We start from the raw sequence: 22,941 nt of genomic DNA, 5'->3' as shown, positions 1-22,941 counted from the left end.
GAAAGAGACATCGAATGAAAAAGATGTGGAAAAGTGAGGAAATGTGAGTAATTTACTCAGAAGCTTACACTGGGCCATATAAAGTTAGAGCGCGGAAGGAGGCCATTCGGCCCATCGAGTCGAGAATAAAGTTAAAACTGGAGCTGCGTGCTCCCAAATATACCTAAAAGTTGTTTTATGTTTTATACACACACGATGGACTTGCAAATACATCGGAGAAAACATGCGAGCCACGAAGCATTGGCGTCTGAGAGACGCTAAAAAAATAATTTAAAATGCCATTTTATTGCAAGTTCTCCCCTGGGATATTAGAAGAGGAAGGGATCACGGTAGATATGACGAAGTTTCGTTTGAGTTGGAAGAAAGCAAATCACTCTTATCAGTCATGCATCAGGACGTTAGTGACAGATCTCCTGCATCCGCGCTACTGACGTAGTTTTGCCATTGCAGGAATGTGATAACGAATTCTGGTCAATTAAGCGTGACCAGGAACCTCCCTCATTCCACCAAGGGAAACACATAAAAAGCATGACATGTCAGTAGCTTCTTGGAAAAAGACAGCGATCAGCCGGAGACGCACAGAGAGCAGCGACAACCTCCTGTCAGATTCTCAACAGACTCCAACCATCTGCAGACCTGAAATGTGAGTACATGGACCTGGAGCCGGACTTGTTCACAATCCGTTTGTGTGTTCGAGGGCAGAAAGGTTTCATTTTGCTATTTTTATAATGTATTAAAGTAGATAGGTGTACCTAGATGACACTAGAGAAAGGCGCGTTGCCTGTAAATCAGTAGTTTGGTTAATTCTGTTTTGAATGACTGGATGTATCTGAAAACGAAAAAAAGTTATTAATTTGAAGATTATTTAATATACTTTCTAAATGAATGCATTATTGGACATAGCAGTAAGCATTGTACTTTTAACTAAAAGTTTCTTATACCAACATCAAACAACTATTAATCAATGTATTATGAATATATCTAGCGAAGATCGGAATAAAATCCATTGTTCATTCATCTATGGTCCAGAATTAAAAACTTTAAGGGTCGATCTGTCTATAGGTGCCATTTGGGGAAGAATTGCTGTGGTCGCTATGTGGAGCTACATATGTGCAGTTAGACAGAACCTGTTTACAATTTCGCTGCACATAGCGACCAGTTCTTCTCTCTGATCTACAATGAACGTTCTAGTAAGTGACAGCACTCTTTTGGTGAGTATTTCACACCACCAGGGTAATCATTTTCCTTTCCAACTTAATAGCTGAATAAAGACCACGTTTTGTTTTATTATCACGAACTGCAACATGCTTGGAAAATGTTCCGCTTACAGTACTTTTCCCTTTCAGATGCAGGGCAACATGAAGCTTTGTCTGGGAGTGTTCACATTTGCATTTTGCATGCTGATCTGCATAGGAACTTTTGCCGATGCCTACCCTTCCAAGCCCGACAACCCCGGGGAAGGTGCTCCTGCAGAGGACTTGGCCAAATATTACTCTGCATTGAGGCACTACATTAACCTTATCACAAGGCAAAGGTGAGACCGCATGCTCCTTGTGTATCAGTTCAATGCTCTCAACAGATCCAACAGGGTTTGGTGCAATGAAGCGGGGTATTTTGTTCTTCGCTCTTTCCTTTGGCGCTTAACACAAAACACGAGGAGCAGGAAGCGAAAGAAGTAGACATCATGACAGTGTAGAGTATAACTTGCCATTTAAAAAAAAACACAAGCCAAAGCTTTTCAATCTATATATTTGCTATAAATAAATATTGTATTTAGTAAATTCGCTGCTCATAAAAACTCCAGGTTTCGGCATGTTTTTAATCTATTCTAAAAGCAACGTGTTCATGTATGCATTAGATCGGAACTTGAATGTTTGGGCGATATAACTTGGGCAATTGGTGCAGGCATTGGGCAGTAGTCACGCCTATTGGTGCAGTCTGTTTACCTCCGTGACCTTCGCTGGTTTTACTGAAGCGGCAATCCAAGATTGTGCAAAATAACACACAGCGACACTTTAACACCAGACCCTTGCTCCGGTTCAGTGACCAAAATTTCACCTACATAGCCCAACGCCGGAAGGGTAGGGGCCCATATAATGGGGGCGGGGCCGCTCGTAATACCTTCATCTCTTTTATATCTATACAAAACACTTTGGATTATTACAGCAAAATCTCGTGTTTGTTTTGAAATGAACCTCAATGATTATAATGTAAATACACAGCACACACGTGAAGGGGATCCTGAGAGCATTTCCCGGTAAATAACAGTTTGTCTTCAGATCTGGCGCAACTGCTGTCTGAATGTAAAGGTAGAATTTCCCTGAGTTTCCCGATCTCCCGTCGTAACTTCGCCGTAAGTGGCTGTTTACACCGTTTCTCTGGAGTTTCTGGTAATAGTCCGCTTAAGTTACGTTTGGAAGAACCTCCGCGGAAATTCCAGGTGTAGATGTTCTCATTAAATCAGCAAATGTTATTGGTTAGGTAAGTACCCGTCCCCGAGAATCGGTAACATCAGGACTCTAGTAAAATAATGGTGTGAATTCTCTGATGTGGGAGTGTTTACTTTCCTGATGATTCGCTGTTTTAAAACGATGTATGAATTATTGTGAGCTGAGAGAAGCTCTACTTTTAGTAAGTTTCTGAACACTATCTCAGAGTAGCTTCTCTGGGGAAAGACATCGGATTTTGATATGAGGTGACCGCGTATTGTGACTAGACTTAGAACAACTTGGTTACCAGTGCAAGGTTAGAGTTCATGTAAATAAGGTGTTTTGGTGGATTGTGGTCATTTCTTTAACAGACAATCCCAGCGACTCGCCTTGTGCAGTTGACAGCATCTGGAGCCCGAGACCAGATGCAACTAATGACATTGGATAACATTGCATAGAGTTAAAACAGTGACATCTCGTAAATGGTGTGATAAGGACTTGGCTCGTCTGATTTCTGTATCAATAACTTTCAGGGAAAGGACAACCTGGCCACAGATGGAACACAATTACATTTTGTCTTTTCTCTTTGTTTTAAACAAGAGGATACAGCTAGTAACTTGTCTGTTGGTGGTTTCGGAATATCTAATCTGGTATACACAGGTTCAGGGGCATTTACTTCTAAACGGGGACTAGTCTAAGAAAGAGAAAAATGGTTATTAAATAATCGTTATTACATTAGTTACTGATAACCTCAGTTTTCAAACTCGCCGCCTTCATCATTTCACAAAATGTATCAAAAATTTGTCCACCGGACTGAGTGAAGTTATGCAGAAATTGAGCTGAGTGTCTCGTTTTAAACTGCCCCCCAAATGTACATAATATAAAGTACATATATAACAGAGGTCGGGAAAAGAGACAGTTCTACTAAAAAAACTTACCTGACTCGGGTGGTAACTGATTAAACGTTATAGAAAGATGCTCTGTTATATATTGTGGCTGAAAAACGTAATATGAAACAGCAACATGCACACCACGACTTTTATTATTTGTGTGTCTAGATTGAGAGGTGGGATACTTTGTTCGGTAACCTGCAATTATATATCGTCCTCCAGGCGATTCGAAGCACTTCACCGCCAACGAGTGACTTATGATGCGCAGTGACGGTTATGTGAGCAAAGGGCAGCTAATTTACAAACAGCAAGGTCCCACAACAGCAAATGATATAAATGTCCGGTTTTTTATAACGTTGGATGAGAAAGTTTAGCCAGTAGTACTCCCTTCTCTTCTAATAGTGAGTTGAAATACTTTACCTCCACCTGAATGCAGGAGCCTCCCTTTAATGTCTCTTTATCAAGCCACTTGGCCCTCTTTCTGAAAACCCACCTTTCCCGTTCCAGTTTCCTAAGCAGTTGTTTTGTCTGGTTACCAATCCAAACTTCAATGCCACGCTACAAAAAAAAGTTGCCTAGTTGGTGTCACCGCATAGCGCCACCCAGCGATCGAATTCAAGCAGAAAGCGGTCCATGACTTCCCAGCACACACAATCCAACTATCTCAGGAGTATGTTCTGCCGCCTGTGCTAAAGTATATACTTTCCTAATGAAGTATTAATGACCTAGCGAAGACATGCATGCATATTTATTATCGACTGCAGTAAATTTGCAGGTACTCGTGAACTGTAAATAAAACGTTGGTACACAAAGAGTAATCAAGGTTTTTGTTTGTGTTTTAGCAATGGAAGTAGAACAAAGGTTTATTTACACTTTTTGAAATGTTGGGGTGACCCAGCAGGAATCAATGTTATTACAACCTTTTCTTGGCAGAAGGCGAGATGAATTGTATGTTTTTAAAGCAGCTTGATAATTTTTTTAAAAAACGAGCCACTAGAGGATAGTTTTGCAGCACATTGAAGGTAAACTGCATCCTGGATATTCCTGCAGTATGTAAGATGACGATCTCTCCTAACTTACGGTGCACTTAATGTGATAAGTATCACATGTTTCTGGAATCATAGAATTTTACAGCACCGAAGGAGGCCATTCGATCCATCTTGCCTGTGAAAGAGCAATCCAATCAATCTCACTCCCCCGCTCTTTCCCATAGCACTGCACATTTCTTTTTAAGTATTTATCCAATTCCCTTCTGAAAGTCACTATTGAATCTGCTTCCACCACCTTTTCAGGTAATGCATTCCAGATCATAACAATTTGCTGCATTAAAAAAATTCTCCTCATTTCCCACCCCCCCCCTCACCGCAGATTTTTTAAAAATCAATTATCTTAAATCTGTGTTCTCTGGTTACTAACTGACCCTCCTGCCAGTGGAAATAGTTTATCCCTATCTACCCTATCAAAATCCCTCATAATATTGAACACCTGTATCAAATCTCCCCTTAATCTTCTGTGCTCTAAGGAGAAGAATTCCAGCTTCTCCAGTCTCTCCACATAACTGAAGTCCCCCATAAGAACATAAGAAATAGGAGCAGGACTAGGCCATATGGCCCCTCGAGCCTGCTCCGCCATTCAATAAGTTCATGGCTGATCTTTTACCTCAACTCTACTTTCCAGCCCTATCCCCATATCCCTTGATTCCCTTAGTGTCCAAAAATCTATCAATCTCAGTCTTGAATATGCTCAACGATTCAGCATTCACAGCCCTCTGGGGTAGAGAATTCCAAAGATTCACAACCCTCTGAGTGAAGAAATTTCTTCTCATCTCGGTCCTAAATGGCCAACCCCTGGTTTTAGACTCATCCCTGTACCTTTCTGGTAGATCTCCTCTCCATCCTCTCCAAGGTCCTGACATCCTTCCTGAAGTGTGGTGCCCAGAATTAGACACAATACTCTAGATGGGGCCTAACCAATGATTTATAAAAGGTTAGCATAACTTCCTTGCTTTTGTACTCTGTCTTTATTTATAATGCCAAGATCCCATATGCTTTTTTAACAGCCTTCTCAACTTGTCCTGCCATCTTCAAAGATTTGTGTATGTGAACCCCCAGATCTCTCTGTTCCCGCACCCTCTTTAAAATTTTAACGGGGGTGCAGGAACAGAGTATACAAGCAGTGGCATTTCTTAATATAATAAGAGTGTAGATCCTTATCAGGGGGTAAAATCGAGGCAATCCCAGTTCACCATTGGAGTGTTTATCGATCATTTAAAATGTAGGTTTCCATTATAATTACCCCGCTGGCTGTGTCCTGTGATAAGAACTTTGCATTGTCGAGCCAGTTAATGTTAATGCGAGCGAGCAGGCAGAAACATATGGTTTGGAAGTGATTATGTGGCAATGGGAGGTGGGATTCAATGGGATCTAGGATTATTTACAGTAGCTGAGTTTCTAATGAACTAACTACCCCTAACTTCACTTTAGTTACCTCTCTGAAGTCATGCAATAGGCTCTTTTAAAAGTATAATTAATGGTTCTGGGAAAATGAACTGTTTAAAGATTTTGGGGTTTTGAAAACTGCTCATAATTTAAATAAAACACCCTGATGCCAGTGGTTCAGCTTGCCCTGACTTCATCTTCACAATCCACTGGCAACTTGGCTCACTAAATTCCAGATTATTTGCTCAATACACTTTTCATATTGAGAGGGATGCAACCAGAAAAGTAAGCAGACGGGATCCACTGTGTTTTTACAATCAGGCTGACCACATAATGTAACATAGGAGCACTGAAGCCTGAGTCATCAGTAGTGAAAATATAACAGAACTTTAAAGCTTCCACCATTTCAGCTGTCCGTCTGTTGTATTGAATATGCCAAGCATTTTCAATGTATTACATTTTTTGTCAAAGTCCAGTTTAAGCCTGGATGCTTCTTTCCATGGAGAGACTGTACTTAATGCTCTCAATATGTCAAGAAGTAGGTGCTGCAACTTTTTACCATGAAATAAATACTTCAAGATAATTACAGATGAGAAAGGTCTTTCGGCCCATCTTAATTCAGCCATCGAGGGAGACCTTGCAGTCTCCCCATTACAGCATCTAATTGTTAAATGATTCTATGGCTTTCATCTCCATTAGTGTATCTGGAAGCCCATTCCATGTGTTGATCACTCTTGTGTGAAGAAATACTTCCTGATATCAATCCTTTCACTAGTTTGAACCTGTGTCCTCTTGTTCTACTTTCGCAATTAAATTTAAAGAAATATTCCAGCTATACCTTTCCCATAAGATTACCCCTCAGACAGGGATCAGCTTCATGGCTCTTCTCTGCACTGCCTCCAGCACTCAATTGTCTCCCCTGTGTTTCAGTGAGCAGAACTGGACACAGTAGTCAAGGAACAAAAACAGAACATGTTAGAAACACTCAGCAAGTCAGGCAACATCTGTGGAGGGAAACAGAGTTAATGTTTCATGTCAATGACCTTTCATCAGAACTGATCCTCAAGGTGTGGTCTGGCTGGAGCACTGTACAGTTTGATCATAGCTTCCTCTGACTTTTATTCTATTGTTTTGCCTTTGTAGATCAACATTTATTGGTTTTGTTGGTTGCTGCTCTGCATTGGTTGGATATGTTGGGGGTGAAATCGGTCAACGGCAATAGAGCAAAATGGTCTGATAGTGAATCGACAACCCATTTTACACCGCACTGATTTTCTTTTCCATTTTGCACTACTGGCATTGACCAATTTCACCCTTGTTGAGTCTACTAAGACTCCTAGGTCTCTTTTAACCTCATCCTTAGCTATTTCAACACTATTCATGGAATATGTATATCACTTTTTTACCCCCTGTGCATAGTACTTCACATTTTTCAGCAATAAATTTACACTGCCATTGTTCTGCTTATATATATTTGCCCAACTCATTCTGAAATTTCTGAGCTACCACCTATTGATTCCACTGCCACTCCTAGTTTCGTGTCATCTGCAAATTTGACTAATTTGCATTGAGTTTCTAAATCCAAGTATTAGATGTAAATTAGAAACTGTAGTAATCCCAACATTGAACCCGAGGGCATCCCAAGCTCAATTATTTTCAGAACTCGAACAATGAAGAAGTTAAATATTTCCTTCCCTTGTTTTTGCAGCATACTGTTTTACACAGTTTTAAAACTTGAGGTAAGATACAATTCAACAATGCAATATGCATCCAAAAAGCAAAATCCTCACTTAAGAAAAATATTGTAGCTACAAAAAAGGAAAATGTGCATCTATGTGCACGCACACTCCTACTGCTCTAAGATGTTGAACGGGCCCCACCATGTGATTGCAGCTGCAGTTAGGTGCTAGCTTCAAGCAGACTCCAAGCATAACATACATATAGTTCTGTATATCATTGCCAAACACAGTGCTAAGCTTTTTTGTTGCCTACTGAGATGTTTATTCTGGTGAAACCCTTTTAAATGTGTATACCTTTATTTTTTTTTTTGCTGTGCCTAGATCTGATGCTGATAATGACTGGTATTGACAAACTGTACATTTACTATTTAATAATAGAAAATACTGGAAATGTAAAGCAAGCTATCCGGATCCGAAAGGAAGATAGGTTAATGTTTCAGGCATCGCACTTCATCAAAATGGGCCACTTCAGTTTCTGGAGCAATCAGTTTCTGGCCAGTTCTGATGTTGTATTTATCCAAAAATACCTTTCTTCTTTAAAATGTTGATTGACTTGCTGTGCATTTTCAGCATTTTCAGATTTTATTTCTGATTTCCATTCATCGTGGCATTAAATCATTTATAGTGTTTTCTTTAACCAAATTAAAGCGATAAATACTCATGGTTGGCGCAATAGTTATCCATAGCTTTTAAGAAAGCTATATTTATTACTTTCATCAGATTCACAAGAGCATAGAAGAAACATGAATATTCGCATGTCTGCATGCTTAAAAAAAACATGGGATGTGCTTGAAAAATTCAGAGATAATTCTAAGATAGTCATTGTGTTAAAAGCTACTGTTGAATTTTTGCAGAATAACTCTGGTAAAACTTTAAAAATTTTATGGTTATTTGTCTGCAACAGGTATGGAAAGAGATCCAGCCCTGAGGCACTGATCACCGATCTGCTGCTGAGGGAAAACTCAGAAAGTTTTCCTAAATACAGGTGAATATACATGCCAAGGACATACTGTAACAACACAGCTTTTCATGATAGAAGTGTACAGCTAAAAATAATTCAGTAGTGACAAGCCATTTGGAAGATGGGAGTGGGCATGCATTAATTGACTTCTGTAGCATCATTAAATTTAATTGCTTTATTCTAAGTCTAAGGAGCATATTTAAATAATGGTGGGGTTCGATCATCTAAAGAGTTGATGAGAAAGTCCATCTGAAGTTCAGTTCCTTTTTTTAGCATTACAGCTACATCATGCAAATATCTAAACAATTTCCTGAGCCCAATGTAATGATTAGTCTGGATATTTTGCAGTAATGATTTGTAACATTTCCAAAGGTCTATGGCTATTAAAGTAAAAGGAATGTGCAAGAAAATGAACAGTACACAAATAAGTCTGTCAACGGTTCGTTTGTTAGGAAGAAAAAGGTATGGCTTTGAATACAGCTTCACTGTTCTAACTGATGTGAACTAAGAATTACATAGAATGTACAGCACAGAAACAGGCCATTCGGCCCAACAGGTCCATGCTGATGTTTATTCTCCACACAGCCTCCTCTGCCCCTACTTCATCTAACCTGATCAGCATATCCTTCTATTCCTTTCTCACTCATGTTTTTACCTAGCTTCCCTTTAAATGCATCTATGCTAGATGCCTCAACATAGAAACATAGAAAATAGGAGCAAGAGTAGGCCATTCGGCCCTTTGGGCCTGCTCCGTCATTCAAAATGATCATGGCTGACCGTCTAACTCTGTACCCTGTTCCTGCTTTTTCCCCATATCCCTTTAGTATTAAGAAATATATCTATCTCCTACTTGAATACATCTAATGACTTGGCCTCCACTGCCTTCTGTGGTAGAGAATTCCACAGGTTCACCACCCTCTGAGTGAAGAAATTTCTCCTCATCTAAATGGCATACCCCCTATCCTTAGACTGTGAGCCCTGGTTCTGGACTCCCCAGCCATCGGGAACATCCTCCCTACATCTAGTCTGTCTAGTCCTGTTAGAATTTTATATGTTTCGATGAGATCACCTCTCATTCTTCTAAACTTGAGTGAATATAGGCCTAGTCGACCCAATCTCTCCTCATACGTCAGTCCTGTCATCCCAGGAATCAGTCTGGTAAACCTTTGTTGCACTCCCTCCATGGCAAGGACATCCTTCCTCAGTTAAGGAGACCAAAATTGCACACAATACTCCAGATGTGGTCTCACCAAAGCGCTGTATAACTGCAGTAAGACATCCCTGCTCCTGTACTCAAATCCTCTTGCAATGAAGGCCAACATACCATTCGCCTTCCTAACTGCTTGCTGCACCTGAATGCTCGCTTTCAGCAACTGGTGTGCAAGGACACCCAGGTCTCGTTGCACCTCCCCTTTTCCCAATCTATTACCATTTAGATAATAATCTGCCTTTCTGTTTTTACAACCAAAGTGGATAACCTCACATTTATTCACATTATACTGCATCTGCCATGTTCTTGCCCACTCACCCTACTCTATTGGAGCCTCTTTACATCCTCCTCACAGCTCACATTCCACCCCAGCTTTGTGTCGTCTGCAAACTTGGAAATGTTACATTCCGTTCCCTCATCCAAATCATTGATATATATTGTGAGTAGCTGGGGCCCAAGCACTGATCCCTGTGGTACCACACTAGTCACTGTCTGCCACCCGGAAAAAGACCTGTTTATTCCTACTCTCTGTTTCCTGTCTGTCTCTCAATCCATGCCAGTATATTCCCCCCAATCCCATGTACTTTAATTTTGCACACTGGCCTCCTGTGTGGGACCTTATCAAAAGCCTTCTGAAAATCCAAATACACCACATCCACTGGTTCTCCCCTATCTATTCTACGAGTTACATCCTCAAAAAACTCCAGTAGATTTGTTAAGCATGATTTCCCTTTCATAAACCCATGGTGACTTTGTCCAATCTCGTTAATGCCCTCCAAGTGTTCTGTTATCACATCTTGTTATAATAGACTCTAGAATTTTCCCCACTACTGATGTTAGGCTAACTGGTCTGTAATTCCCTGTTTTTTCTCTCCCTCCTTTTTTAAATAGTGGGGTTACATTTGCCACCCTCCAATCTGTAGGAACTGTTCTAGAGTCTATAGAATTTTGGAAGATGATCACCAATGCATCCATTATTTCCAGGGCCATTTCCTTTAGTACTCTGGGATGTAGATTATCAGGCCCCAGGGATTTGTCAGCCTTTAGCCCCATTAATTTCCTTGGCACTTTTTTTTTACTAATACTGGTTTCCTTCAGTTCCTCCCTCTCACTAGACCCTTGGTTCCCTAACATTTCCGGGAGGTTATTTGTGTCCTCCTTTGTGAAGACAGAACCAAAGTATGTGTTTAATTGTTTTGCCATTTCTTTGTTCTCCATTATAATTTCTCCCATTTCTGACTGTAAGGGACCTACATTTGTCTTCACTAATCTTTTTCTCTTGACATATTTATCAAAGCTTTTACAGTCAGTTTTTATGTTCCCTGCTAGTTTACTCTCATACTCTATTTTTCCCCATTTAAACAATCTCTTTGTCCTCCTTTGCTGAATTCTGAACTGCTCCCAGTCCTCAGGCTTGCTGCTTTTTCTGGCAATTGAATATGTCTCCTCTTTGGATCTAATACTATCCCTAACTTCTTTTGTAAGCCACGGTTGAGCCACCTTTCCTGTTTTATTTTTGTGCCAGACAGGAATGAATAATTGTTGTAATTCCTGCACACGTTCTTTAAATATTAGCCATTGCCTATCCACCATCATTCCTTTTAGTAAAGTTCCCCAATCTATCATAGCCAACTCTCACCTCATACTTTTGTAATTTCCTTTATTTAGATTCAGGACCCTAGTTTCGGATTCAACTACCTCACTCTCCATCTTAATGAGGAATTCGATCATGTTATGGTCGCTCTTCCCTAAGGGACCCCGCACAACAAGATTGTTAATTAATCCTTTCTCATTGCACAATACCCAGTCTAGGATCACATGTTCTCTAGTTGGTTCCTCAATGTATTGGTCGAGAAAACCATCACGTACACACTCCAGGAATTCCTCCCCCACAGTATAATTGCTAATTTGGTTTGACCAATCTATATGTAGATTAAAGTCACCCATGATTATAGTTGTACCCTTCTTGCATGCATCTCCAATTTCCTGTTTAATGCCCTCCCCTACATCTCCACTACTGTTTGGGGGGCCTATCGACAACCCCCACCAACGTTTTCTGCCCCTTGGTGTTTCTTAGCTCCACCCATACAGATTCCACATCGTGATTTTCTGAGCCAATATCCTTCCTCACTATTGCATTGATTTCCTCCTTTACTAACAAAGCTACCTCACCTCCTTTCCCTTTTTGCCTGTCCTTCCTAAATATTGAATACCCCTGGATGTTCAGTTCCCATCCTTGGTCACCCTGCAGCCATGTCTCTGTAATTGCAGCTAACTCATAACCATTAATATCCATCTGCGCTGTTAATTCATCTACCTTATTGCGAATGCTCTGCGCCTTAAGACACAATGCCTTTAGACTTGTCTTTTTACGATTGCTAGTCATCTTAGTTTTATTTTGCACTATGGCCCTATTTGTTTCTCGCCCTTGTTTTCTCTGCCGTCCGCTATTGCTTCTTCCCTTTCTGTCTTTTGTTTCTATCCTTGTTTTCCCCCTCCTCTGTCTCCCTGCTCAGGCTCCCATCCCCCTGCCATTCTAGTTTAAACCTTCCCCAACAGCACTAGCAAACACCCCCGCGAGGACATCGGTCCCGGTCCTGCTTGGGTGCAACCCGTCCCGCTTGTACAGGTCCCATCTTCCCCAGAACAGGTCCCAATGTCCCAGGAATCCAAATCCCTCCCTCCTACACCATCCCTGCAGCCATGCATTCATCTGGTCTATTCTCCTGTTCCTATACTCACTAGTACGTGGCACTGGTAGTAATCCTGAGATCACTACCTTTTGAGGTCCTGCTTTTTAATTTATCTCCTAACTCCTTAAGTTCACCTTGCAGGACCTCATCCCTTTTTTTACCTATGACATTGGTACCGATATGGAGCACGACTACTGGCTGTTCACCCTCCCTCTCCAGAATGCCCTGCAGCCGCTCTGTGACATCCTTGACCCTAGCACCAGGGAGGCAACATACCATTCAGGAGTCACGCTTGCGGCCGCAGAAACGCCTATCTGTTCCCCTTACAATGGAATCCCCTATCAATATAGCCCTGCCACTCTTATTCCTCCCCTCCTGTGCAGCAAAGCCACCCGCGGTGCCACGAACTTGGCTCTTGCTGCTTTCCCCTGATAAGCCATCTCCCCCAACAGTATCCAAAGCGGTATATCTGTTTGAGAGGGAGATAGCCCCAGGGGACTCCTGCTCTACCTGCCTAGTCCTTTTACTCTGCCTGGCGGTCACCCATTTCCTTTCTGTCTGCGCAATCTTTACCTGCGGTGTGACCACCTCACTGAACGTGCTATCCACGATAATCTCAGCATCGCGGATGCTCCACAGTGAATCCACCCGCAGCTCCAGCTCCAAAATACGGTTAGCCAGTAGCTGCAGCTGGACACACTTCCTGCACACATGGTCGCCAAGGACACCTGTAGTGTCCATGACTTCTCACATAGTGCTGGAGGAGCATATCACGGGTGCGAGCTCTGCTGCCATGACTTGCCTTAGATTTACACTGCGTTCACCTCTCGGACTCTCTTCCCACTCTCGAGATTTTCCTTTTACACTGCGCTCACCTCTCGGACTCTCTTCCCACTCTCGAGATTTTCCTTTTACACTGCGCTCACCTCTCGGACTCTCCTACCGCTCTCGGACTCCTTGTGGTAACCATTCTCTGGGTAAAGAAGTTTCTCCTGAATTCCCTATTGGATTTATTAGTGACTATCTTATATTTATTGCCCATAGTTCCGGTCTCCCCCTCAAGTGGAAACATCTTCTCTACGTCTACCGTATCAAACCTTTCATAATCTTAAAAGACCTCTATCAGGTCACCCTGAGTCTTCTCTTTTCTAGAGAAAAGAGCCCCAGCCTGCTCAATCTTTCCTGATATGTATAACCTCAGTTCTGGTGTCATCCTAGTAAATCTTTTTTGCATCTTCTCCAGTGCCCCTATATCCTTTTCATAATATAGAGACCAGAACTGTTCAAGTACTGTTCTTTCATTATTCGTTCATGGGATGTGGGCGTTGCTGGTAAGGCCAGCATTTATTGCCCATCCCTAATTGTCCTTGAGAAGGTGGCGGTGAGCTGCCTTCTTGAACCGCTGCAGTCTGTGTGGTGAAGGTTCTCCCACAGTGCTGTTAGGTAGGGAGTTCTAGGATTTTGACCCAGCGACGATGAAGGAACAGCGATATATTTCCAAGTCGGGATGGTGTGTGACTTGGAGGGGAACGTGCAGGTGGTGTTGTTCCCATGTGCCTGCTGCCCTTGTCCTTCTAGGTGGTAGAAGTCGCGGGTTTGGGAGGTGCTGCTGAAGAAGCCTTGGCGAGTTGCTGCAGTGCATCCTGTAGATAAGAACATAAGAACATACTGCGGTGCACACTGCAGCTACGATGCGCCAGTGGTGAAGGGAGTGAATGTTTAGGGTGGTGGATGGGGTGCCAATCAAGTGGGCTGCTTTGTCCTAGATGGTGTCAATCTTCATGAGTGTTGTTGGAGCTGCACTCATCCAGGCAAGTGGAGAGTATTCCATCACACTCCTGACTTGTGCCTTGTAGATGGTGGAAAGGCTTTGGGGAGTCAGGAGGTGAGTCACTCGCCACAGAATACCCAGCCTCTGACCTGCTCTTGTAGCCACAGTATTTATGCGGCTGGTCCAGTTAAGTTTCTGGTCAATGGTGACCCCCAGGATGTTGATGGTGGGGGACTTGGCGATGGTAATGCCATTGAATGTCAAGGAGAGGTGTTTAGACTCTCTCTTGTTGGAGATGGTCATTGCCTGGCACTTGTCTGGCGTGAATGATACCTGCCACTTATCAACCCAAGCCTGGATGGAGTCCAGGTCCTGTTGCATGCGGGCACGGACTGGTTCATTATCTGAGGGGTTGCGAATGGAACTGAACACTGTGCAATCATCAGCGAACATCCCCATATCTGACATTATGATGGAAGGAAGGTCATTGATGAAGCAGCTGAAGATGGTTGGGCCTAGGACATTGCCCTGAGGAACTCCTGCAGCAATGTCCTGGGGCTGAGATGATTGGCCGCCAACAACCACTACCATCTTCCTTTGTGCTAGGTATGACTCCAGCCACTGGAGAATTTTCCCCGATTCCATTTGACTTCAATTTTACTCGGGCTCCTTGGTGCCACACTCGGTCAAATGCTGCCTTGATGTCAAGGGTAGTCACTCTCACCTCACCTCTGGAATTCAGCTCTTTTGTCCATGTTTGGACCAAGGCTGTAAAGAGGTCTGGAGCCAACTGGTCCTGGTGGAACCCAAACTGAGCATCGGTGAGCAGGTTATTGGTGAGTAAGTGACGCTTGATAGCACTGTCAATGACACCTTCCATCACTTTGCTGATGATTGAGAGTGGACTGATGGGGCGGTAATTGGCTGGATTGGATTTGTCCTGCTTTTTGTGGATAGGATATACCTGGGCAATTTTCCACATTGTCGGGTAGATGCCAGAGTTGTAGCTGCACTGGAACAGCTTGGCTAGAGGCGCAGCTAGTTCTGGAGCACAAGTCTTCTGTGCTACAGCCGGGATGTTGTCGGGGCCCATAGCCTTTGCTGTATCCAGTGCACTCAGCCATTTCTTGATATCATGTGGAGTGAATCGAATTGGCTGAAGACTGGCTTTTGTGATGGTGGGGATATCGGGAGGAGGCTGAGATGGATCGTCCACTCGGCACTTCTGGCTGAAGATGGTTGCAAACGCTTCAGCCTTGTCTTTTGCACTTATGTGCTGGACTCTGCCATCATTGAGGATGGGGATATTCATGGAGCCTCCTCCTCCCAAGTGTGGTCTAACCAAGGTTCTTTACAAGTTTAACATAACTTCTCTGCTTTTCAATTCTATCCCTCCTGAAATGAATCCCAGTGCTTGGTTTGCTTTTTTAATGGCCTTATTAACCTGCATTGCTACTTTTAGTGATTTGTGTATCTGTATCCCCAGATCCCTCCGCTCCTCTACTCCATTTAGACTCTTATTATCCAAGCAGTATGTGGCCCCCTATTCTTCCTAACAAAATGTAAAACCTCACATTTATCTATATTGAAATTCATTTGCCAATTACATGCCCATTCTGCAAGTTTATTAATGTCTTCCTGTATTTTGTTGCAGTCCTCCTTGGTATTAACTATACCTCCCAATTTTGTGCCATCAGCAAATTTTGACATTGTACCTCCGAGTTCAAATCTTTCATGTAAATGTTGAGCAATAGTGATCCCAGCACCGATCCTTGTGGAACAACACTTCTGATCTTTTGCCAGTCTGAGTAACTACCTTTAATCCCTACTCTGTGTTCTGTTTTGTAGCCAACTTGCTATCCATTCTGCTACTTGTCCCCTGACTCCACCTTAGTCATGAGTCTACTATGCGGTACCTTATCGAAGGTCTTTTGAAAATCCAAATATATTATATCTACTGCATTACCCTTGTCTACCCTTTCTGTTAGTTCTTCAAAGAATTCAATAAGGTTGGTCAAGCATGACCTTCCCTTTTGAAATCTGTGCTGACTATTCTTTATTATATTTTCAGTTTCTAGATGTTTTTCTAGGACATCTTTGAGTAAGGATTCCATTATCTTTCCTATCACTGATGTTAAGCTAATTGGTGTATAGTTCCCTGGACTGGTTCTATCTCCCTTTTTTAAATATAGGAATCACATTAGCTATCCTCTGGCACTATTCCCTTTACTAATGAATTTTTTTATATGTATATGTAATAGCGCCTCTGCTATCTCTTCCCTAACTTCTTTTAATATGTGCGGATGCAATCCATCTGGACCAGGGGTTTTATCCTCTTCAAGTTTGATTAGTTTATCAATTAACTCACCCCTTTCTATCTTAAATGTCTATCATTTTTGATCACTTCTACTGTCACGCCCATTCCACAATGTTCGTCTCGCTGGTAAATATTGAGGCAATTTAATTTAATATTTCTGCCATTTCACTATCATTACCTGTGAGTTTATTATGTATCTCTTAGTATACCTATCCTGATTTTTGTTTTGATATTTGTGTCTGTAGAATACTTTATTTCTTTTTATATTCTGTGATAATTCAATTTTGTAGTTTCTCTTTTCCTTCTTAATTGTTTTTTAACTTCTTTCCTAACCTTTTCATAAGAACATAAGAAATAGGAGCAGGAGTAGGTCATCTGGCCCCTCAAGCCTGCTCCGCCATTCAACAAGATCATGGCTGATCTTCTATCTCAACGCCATTTTCCTGCACCATCCCCATATCCCTTGATGCCTTTAATATCTAGAAATCTATCGATCTCTGTTTTGAATGTACTCAATGACTGAGCCTCCACAGCCCTCTGGGGTAGAGAATTCCAAAGATTCACCACCCTCTGAGTGAAGAATTTCTCATCATCTTAGTCCTAAATAGCTTACCCCTTTTTCTGAGACTGTGACCCCTGGTTCTAGACTCCCAGCCAGGGGAAACATCCTCCTTGCATCTATCCTGTCGAGCCCTGTAAGAATTTCATATGTTTCAATGAGATCACCTCTCATTCTTCTAAACTCTAGAGAATATAGGCTTGGTATTCCCTTTTGCCATCCTCTCCTTTGTTGCCTATGTACTTAGAGTATGCCTTTATCTTTAGTTTAAATTTTGCCCTTGTTTCTTTATTTATCCATGGTGTATCATTACTTGCTAGTTTGTTCTTGTTTTTTAGTGGGATATATTTCTCCTGGACTCCTTTGATCACTGTTTTAAATGTTTCCCACTGCCGTTCTATTTCTTTGTTAGTAAATTTTTCCAGTTTATTTTTGCTAGTTTCATTCTCATCCCATGAAAATCAACTTTTTTTTCCAATTTATTACTTTGGTCTTTGTTTACTTATGTCCTTCTCAATCTTTATCTTAAACCTTATTATGTTGTGATCGCTATTGCCTAAATGTTCCCCCATGCTTACTTCTCTTATCTGTTCTGGTTAATTTCCCATTGTTAGATCCAGCAGTGCTTCCTCTCCTGTTGGGCTTTTTACATACTGGGTAAGAAAGGAGTCCTGCACACATTGTAAAAACTCCATTCCCTGTACCCCTTTACCTACCTCTTGCCAGTTTATTTGGGGATAGTTAAAATCTCCCATGATTATTATTCTATTTCCTTTACTCATTTCACATATTTGCTTACATATTTATTCCTCCACTTCCTTTCCACTATTAGGTAGTCTGTAGTATACCCCAATTATCTTTTATTTCAATCCATATGGATTCTGTTAATTTTGTCCCTTTTTTCTACTGCCATTATGTTATTTCTAATTAGTACAGCTACTCCCCCCCCCCACCTTCTTCTTTGTCCTTTCTGATTATGTAATAGCCTGTAATATTTAGTTGCCCGTCCTGTTCTTTATGTAACCATCTTTCAGTTATTCCTACTACATCTAGTTCCTCACTATGGATTATTGCCTCCATTTCCCCCATTTTATTTTGGACGCTGTGTACCTTGCTGTACAGGCAGTTTAATTCATCTTTAATGGTTGTTCCTTTCACTTTATTTTTAACAGTCCTTTTATACTTCTGTTTTATAAATGTATTTGTTCCTTGGCCGTTTATGTTATCTTTATTCCTTATTCTGTTCTGACCTTTACACTCATCTCCTGTTTCTTTTATCTTTAAGCTTTTGTTATTGCTACCAGATCTCCCACCCACACCCATCTTGCTAGTTTAAAGTCTTATGCACCGCCCTATTTATTCTTTCCACCAGGACTTTGGTCCCATTCCTGTTCAGGTGGAGTGTGTCCCAGCAGTACAGCTCCTTCCTGTCCCAGTGCAGCTACCAGTGTCCCATGAAATGGAACCCCTCCTCCCACACTAGTCTTTCAGCCATGCATTCACCTTTCTGATCTGCCTATCCCTATGCCAATTAGGATGAGGTTCGGTAGTAATCCGAAGATTACCACCCATGAGGTCCTGCTTTTTAATTTAGTTCCCAGCTTCTGACATTCCCTTAGCAGGACCTCCTCCTTGTTCTTCCTTATGTCAATGTTGCCGACATGGACCACAACAACTGGATCCTCCCCCTCCCTTTCCAAGTTTCTCTCCAGTTGCTCCGATATATCTTTTACCTTCGCACAACGCACCCTCTTGGACTCTTGGTCGTGACTACAGAGGACGCTATCTATCCCCCTGATTATAGAATCCCCAATGACTACACCCTCTTTATTCTGATCCACCCCCCCCCCCAACCCCCGGACTGCCTCGTGTTCCACGGTGCCATGGTAAGCATTCTGGATGTCCTCCCTGCAGCCTTTGTCCTTACAGGTATCAAGTACCTCGTACCTTTTTGGATAGGACCAGTGTGTGTGGGACCTCCTTCTCTACCTCCCCTTCCCTTATGTGTTGGAGTGTCTCAAGCCAAAGACATTTACTGCAGAAGTGGCAATCCGGGACAGTCTCACCATCCACAAACTCCCACATATTACATTCCCGACACACAGCCTGTACTGCCATTTCTAGTTTTTATTTATTTAATCAGTAGTTTATTTCTAGGACTAATAGAATCACTTGAGATCTAGATTATATTTAGTAAATAGATTTAGCTTGATTTCAAAACAATTAGCAATTACATTGTCTTTTTTAAAATGTTTAGTATTTTTTATTTAAGTTTTAAAAGTTGATAGATTAGTTTATAGTCCCTTGGTTTAAATCACTTAGCACCTACTTCCCCCTCTGCAACTAATTCCCACACTCACCAAATTCCCAGTTGAAAGTCCTCACTCTGTTCGCAATTCAGTCCATTAGAGGTTCACTCTGTCTGTGCTCAAGAGATTATCTGCAATTCAATATACCAATAATGATAGCGTCAAGTATAGAAGATGTTTTACGTAAGTACAACGTCTAAACATGAAAGTGTCTTTATGGCTTTTTCTTCAGAAATTCAGGTTTATTTCTATGCTACCAGAATATGACCCAACCATGAGGGGGAGCTGGACAGGTTAAATGGTATCAGGTGTAACAAAAAACCCAGGAGCTACCGCCTAATAGTTGTACAGTAGTGATAATAGGTCAATGAGAACTTTCTAATGAGGCTGAAAAGATTAAAAGAACTTCATTTTAACTTTTCAGGTACTCATTAATGTATTTAGTTTTACAGATGATCCTTTAATTAGGTTAGCATTGAAGATAGAAATGAATAGGATTATCCGTGTATCCTACAACCCTCCGAGATCTCTGCGCTCCTCCAATTCTTGCCTCTTGCGCATCCCTGATTTTAATCACTCCACCATTGGCAGCCGTGCCTTCATCTGCCTAGGCCCTAAGCTCTGGAATTCCCTCCCTAAACCTCTCTACCTCTCTCTCCTCCTTTTAAAGATGCTCCTTAAGGCCTATCCCTTTGACCAAGCTTTTGGCCACCTCTCCTAATATCACCTTATGTGGCTTGGTCTCAAATTTTGTTTGATAACGCCCCTGTGAAGCGCCTTGGGATGTTTTACTTTGTTAAAGGTGCTATATTTTTTCTCTGAGGGTCATGAGTCTGTGGAACTCCCTTCCCCAGAGAGCGGTGGAGGCAGGGTCCTTGAATATTCTTAAGACTGAGTTAGATAGATTACTGGTTAACAAGGGAGTCAAAGGTTATAGTAGGTAGACGGGTAAGTAGGGTTGAGGTCACAATCAGATCAGCCATGAGTTTAGAAATGGCAGAGCAGGTTCAAAGGGCCGAATGGCCTACTCCTGCTCTTAATTCGTATGTTCGTATATAAATACAAGTTGTTGTGTCTCTAACCAAGGTTTAAACTAAAAATTGAATAGCCACATCTTTCCCCCCAAAAATGATTGCGTGTTAACTAAATTGATATGCAAACATTTATCATTGGAGCACAGTCCATTGTGGTACTGAATCAAATAGTTTGTGTTGAGTTGTCTGAGCCCAACTGGGGTAGCTGTAAAGGTGCTACAACTGGCCTCAGTAGCCATGGAGAAAGTGGGGGTGGGGGGTGCGTGGAGATCATGCAAGTTCCTAATCACTTTATTGACCTTGGCAAAAAGTGCATGTGTACACAGAATCAGGTTCAGCTGTCATGCCCACCACTGACCGAGCTAGGCCCATACAAGAAAAATGTCCACTTGGGTGAGATATCAGAGAGTTGCTGATGCCTGTAGAACTGTAATCTTGAGAGTTTTCACCTCCAGAGAGAATCGAAGGATAGAGGCGGTGGTGGGGGGTGGGAACAGAAAAGAAGCTCCAACCCGAGACTACGTTTTCTGTGAAATGCAAGAAAATGGGCACATTGCCCAAAAAAACTCCTTTGCATGTCTTCAAGTACAAATTGGAAATATCAATAGTTGTAATTACTCATACTTTGTTTCTGTCTGCAGGTATGACGAGCCTTCCATGTGGTGATGAAAATCCAGACTTTCTTTAATGTGACCCACATTTCAGTCCACATTTCATCGCTATAAAAATGAGACATTGTCATTGTTCTAAAGACCCTCATTTTACTTAACATCCAATGCATGCTGCCATCAGAAAGCTGTAGAACTTTTTTTCCTGCATCATATATTGTATATAAAGTTTATTTAAATAAATTATATGTGCATTCAATATGTAATGTATTATAAAGGTGAAAAAGAAATTATTCTTTGTATGGTAAGGACTGGTTTGTGCTATTAAAATTCAGTTATAAAACCATACAGTCTAAATGGAAAAGTGTTTAAACTTACCTAATGATGACGTAAAGCTGAACAAGAAAATCTATAATTTATCAACATTAATAGCGTTTGTGACCTCTGCTTAATTGTTTTGTGCATCATACTGCACTCCAACTCTTTTGGAATATAATTGAGTTTCCACAACCAGTGTACTTATCCAACATCAAAATATATAATACTTCAAAAACAGCTTCTAAATATGTTAGCCTAAATCATCTTCTTTCTTGTGTTGGCGCAAACCTGAGTGCAAATCAGGACTACCAGTCTCCTCCTACTGTGAAAAACTGTTTTACTTAGATGCAAATAGTTTAATCTGTTAGTAGGAGTGGTTTACAACATTGGTTGTACTCCATACTCTGAGAACTAGAAGGCATGAGGTAATATGCTTTGATGAAATAAGAAGGGCCAATGTTTAAAGAAGAGCAAGAATCGTGGCCATCAATCTCCGGTATAAAAATGTGCGCGTGTAAACAGCGCTCACCTATAAAACTAAAAAAAAAGGCTGCTCTTTGCTATGCAGATTAAGCTCTTAAAGGAAATATATATGGGGCATTTTGGTTTTACACAGAAAAATTCCTTAAGGTGATCTTATTTGAAGTGCTGTCATTGATATAGGTTTATAACCACAGTGCCTGCAAGTGAAACTGAAATTACTAGGGCACCCTGCCCAGTTGATTTTGCCCTACTATTTACTTCAATGTTTCTATAACTGAACTGTATGATCCTTTAGATAAATACAAGCTTTGTATTGCTTAGATTCACAATTTACTTTTGTGAATATTTTGAGTCATAATTTTCAGTTTTTTCACTGCTATAATTAAGATTTGCATTTATAATTCTTGGTACATTTGAAATAGCCAGTCAGGTATTGAAATACTGGCAAATGTGAATAACTTTTTGGCCACTGACACAAAGTTGGGCACGTTGCACCTGCACCCAAGTTTCTAGGACATCTCAAACTCTCTAACACAGTTTCTCGTCCTTTCCTCTGGAATTCCGTGTGCAGATATCAATAGTTAGGGCCAATGCATGTGTTCCTTGGAAATTTTGAACTTTCTTTTCAGGATAAACTCTTCAGATAAATGCTGCTGTTATGAGTGATGCAGAGGACTTGAGCTGTGTCCCGCTGTGGTTTATTGACCCAAACCCACTCAAAATCGATTATGGTAATCAATAATTTTTTCCTGCGCATCTTGAACACCTGCTTTCCCAAATATGGTTCTCTTGCCATTCAAAGTTAAACCAGTGAAATAATCTGATCTGTCTAACCCATATATGGATATACGCCTGTGATATTGTAGGTTCTTTTTAACTCATGAGATAATGCTGCCCTTAACAGCTTTACTAAAATCCTAACAGTGGGCCGATATTAATAACATTTCTCAGCTTCAGGAATGAAGTCATAATTTAATAGTGGATCATCCACACTGACCAAAGGGCTTGGATATACATGATGATTCAAACACATGTTAAACACATAAGATAAAATTTACCTTGTTCGCATTCAAAAGAGGAAGGTGAAAAGAAACATGTGATCAGGGTATTTAGAATGCTGATGATAAAGAGGCTTATTTTGCTCAAGGGACCATTCTTTCCAACAGACTGACAATTTACATG

General features: G+C 41.3%; 1 protein-coding gene across 1 annotated transcript; it reads left to right on the top strand.

Annotated features, from left to right (window-relative positions):
• The first annotated feature begins 558 nt into the window (after window positions 1–558).
• npy (neuropeptide Y) lies at window positions 559–21,162 on the top strand. Its single transcript, XM_067998161.1, has 4 exons — window positions 559–643; window positions 1,347–1,534; window positions 8,401–8,481; window positions 20,992–21,162. Exons 2-4 carry the CDS (start codon window positions 1,347–1,349, stop codon window positions 21,014–21,016), a joined length of 294 nt encoding a protein of 97 aa, XP_067854262.1. The 5' UTR covers window positions 559–643; the 3' UTR covers window positions 21,017–21,162.
• Window positions 21,163–22,941: the final 1,779 nt, after the last annotated feature.

This window comes from Heptranchias perlo, chromosome 2 (assembly GCF_035084215.1).
Source record: "Heptranchias perlo isolate sHepPer1 chromosome 2, sHepPer1.hap1, whole genome shotgun sequence".
Classification (NCBI taxonomy): Eukaryota; Metazoa; Chordata; class Chondrichthyes; order Hexanchiformes; family Hexanchidae; genus Heptranchias; species Heptranchias perlo.
Note: the sequence above shows the minus strand (reverse complement) of the source record. Positions and strands in the feature narration are given on the sequence as shown.

Bases quoted from the DNA above. Each gene is read 5' to 3' on its own strand.
- npy (XM_067998161.1), top strand. From the start codon at position 1,347: ATGCAGGGCAACATGAAGCTTTGTCTGGGAGTGTTCACATTTGCATTT. The intron at 1,535-8,400 runs GTGAGACCGCAT...TGTCTGCAACAG, and splicing joins AACCTTATCACAAGGCAAAG to GTATGGAAAGAGATCCAGCC. The intron at 8,482-20,991 runs GTGAATATACAT...TTCTGTCTGCAG, and splicing joins GAAAGTTTTCCTAAATACAG to GTATGACGAGCCTTCCATGT.